Below are 2,051 nucleotides of genomic sequence, written 5' to 3' on the forward strand. Positions count from 1 at the left end.
AATTGGTAGGGATGAGAGATCAAACTTCTCATCTATGGAATAAAAGTTGGAAGGTCACGTTAGTCGCTCTTGTTTAAGTAAGTTCATTCTTACTCATTAATTGTCGATTATAAATAAAAATGGTGAAATGCACAAACATATGTGTATCTAAAAAGGAAAAAAATCAACAATAAAAAAGACCTTAAACTTTTGAGTGGATATCAAATAATGAAATTTTCAAAAACATATAGTATACAAATTGACTTCTAATATGCTAAAAGAAATTAAAAATCAGTTAACTTCTAATATAAATTCTGCCCTGGTCCCTATATATACATTTTGGAGGATGGTTTTTACTACTACTCTCAATAAACCCTAACACTTCGGAAAAAAAATAAACTTTCTCCATCTCCATCTCCTTGGTTATGGCAGAAGGAGAGAGAAATTTCCTTGATCTAAAGAGAAAAAGTTAAAAATAAAAAAGATCAAGCTTGAATGACTTTCCCCTGCGGAAGCCTAACCCTAAAAACATGTTCTTCTCCAGTGCATTTATCCACCTTCACAACCCACTGGCTTTGCCCCCTCCTCCTCATCCTCCTCCCATCGTCCCCGGCTTTCGACACCTCTGCCCCAACTCTCGTCACCATCACCCCCTTCCCGATCGGCAAAAGATGGGTCGTCAATCCCTCCGACCACCCGGTGGCTCCTCCTTCACATCTTTTGCTCATGGCATTGAAACCCACCACCAGGGTGGCGCCTTGGTCGTTTTTCCTTCTCGATCTAACGGCCTCCAACACCGCCACGTGGCTATCCAGATTACAGTCTATTAGAACAAAATCTACTTCTGTATACTGTGTTTTTATTAGCTTCTCCGCTTCTCCCACTACGAACTCTATTCCGTGGTCATGTGATACCATTCCAAGAATTGCTTGTGATACATGAAGATCTTCTTGTCGTTGAATTATGCACACCACTCGTCCGCCCGTTTGCCCAGCAGCGGCAGCGAGTGCGAGGATCTTGTGATCGGCAGATCTTTCGTATGCCACCACCATTAGTTGGGCGTTGTTTCCAGCCGCCATGGCTGAAATGAACTCCCCTACGTCGGGTTCGTTTGCCTTTTGGCCCTGAAAAATAAGACGAAAATTATTGTTAGCCGATGGTTAAGGGTAAATTCCCCTCCCTTGCGGGTTTAAAGAACATGAAGAAGAGTGAAAAGCCAGTGGGAATGTATATTAATTAGGAAGAAAAGTAAAGACGTTTTTTTAAAAAAGAAAGGAAAAGTGGATTGGTTTATAGTTTATGTTCGTCGTTACCATTTTGAGGGTGTTGAGGAAGGCTTCAGTGGCGTTCTCAGCAGACCAGCTAGCCATTGAGTACTTTGTTTCTCACTATCTCAACCTTATTTTGTGTTTCTGTACCTCTTCCTGAAGTTGAAGTATTTTGTAAGAAGTAATAACAGTAATGGTTGTGGAAATATTCTGTTTTGAGAGATTATTGTATGAAGGTTTGTTTATATAGAGAGAGGAATCCAAAGAAGATTGGTAATAAAGGCAACTGTTATGCCACTCTGCCCAAATTCTTTTTTAGTTTTTTTTTTTTTTTTTTATATATATATTTGTAGATCCATCTGGCAAATGGTTAAAATAATAGTACTCATTAATCATTAATCGAATAATGAATAATATACTTGGTTACAATCTAGATACCACATATCTCTATACATTTTTTTAAAAATGTGTTAGGATTAAAATATCAATATCAAACCATAGATTTATATTTTATAGATATATCGAAAAAACATTAATAAATATTTTTAAATTAAGTGATAAATTTTTTTTTATCTTAGATTAATAATTAAGAGTGTTTTTACTTTAAAACTAAGTGATGTGTATAGTTATTAGTATTTTGTACTCTTTGTAAAAGATGCTAGAAATAACTAATTGATAATTTAATATCGATATCTAAGCTTTGAATTTAGATATATATTTCTGAGTATCTTAATTAATCCTACCTTTGTTGTTGAATACATTTTTCTTTTTCTTATGCATAATATTTTTAACTTCTTTAGTTTA

The 2,051-nt window shown here is 35.3% G+C and overlaps 1 protein-coding gene across 1 annotated transcript; it reads right to left on the reverse strand.

Moving 5' to 3' along the window:
• Positions 1-213: 213 nt before the first annotated feature.
• On the reverse strand, positions 214-1,712 carry LOC103484000 (uncharacterized). The gene is made up of 2 exons (XM_008440888.3): positions 1,293-1,712; positions 214-1,103 (listed from the first exon to the last, which is right to left on the reverse strand). Exons 1-2 carry the CDS (start codon positions 1,347-1,349, stop codon positions 465-467), a joined length of 696 nt encoding a protein of 231 aa, XP_008439110.2. The 5' UTR covers positions 1,350-1,712; the 3' UTR covers positions 214-464.
• Positions 1,713-2,051: the final 339 nt, after the last annotated feature.

Source organism: Cucumis melo, chromosome 6, assembly GCF_025177605.1.
Source record: "Cucumis melo cultivar AY chromosome 6, USDA_Cmelo_AY_1.0, whole genome shotgun sequence".
NCBI lineage: Eukaryota > Viridiplantae > Streptophyta > Magnoliopsida > Cucurbitales > Cucurbitaceae > Cucumis > Cucumis melo.

Coding starts and splice junctions, on each gene's coding strand:
- LOC103484000 (XM_008440888.3), bottom strand. CDS start 1,349: ATGGCTAGCTGGTCTGCTGAGAACGCCACTGAAGCCTTCCTCAACACC. Junction 1,104..1,292: donor TCCTCAACACCCTCAAAATG/GTAACGACGAAC, acceptor CTTATTTTTCAG/GGCCAAAAGGCAAACGAACC.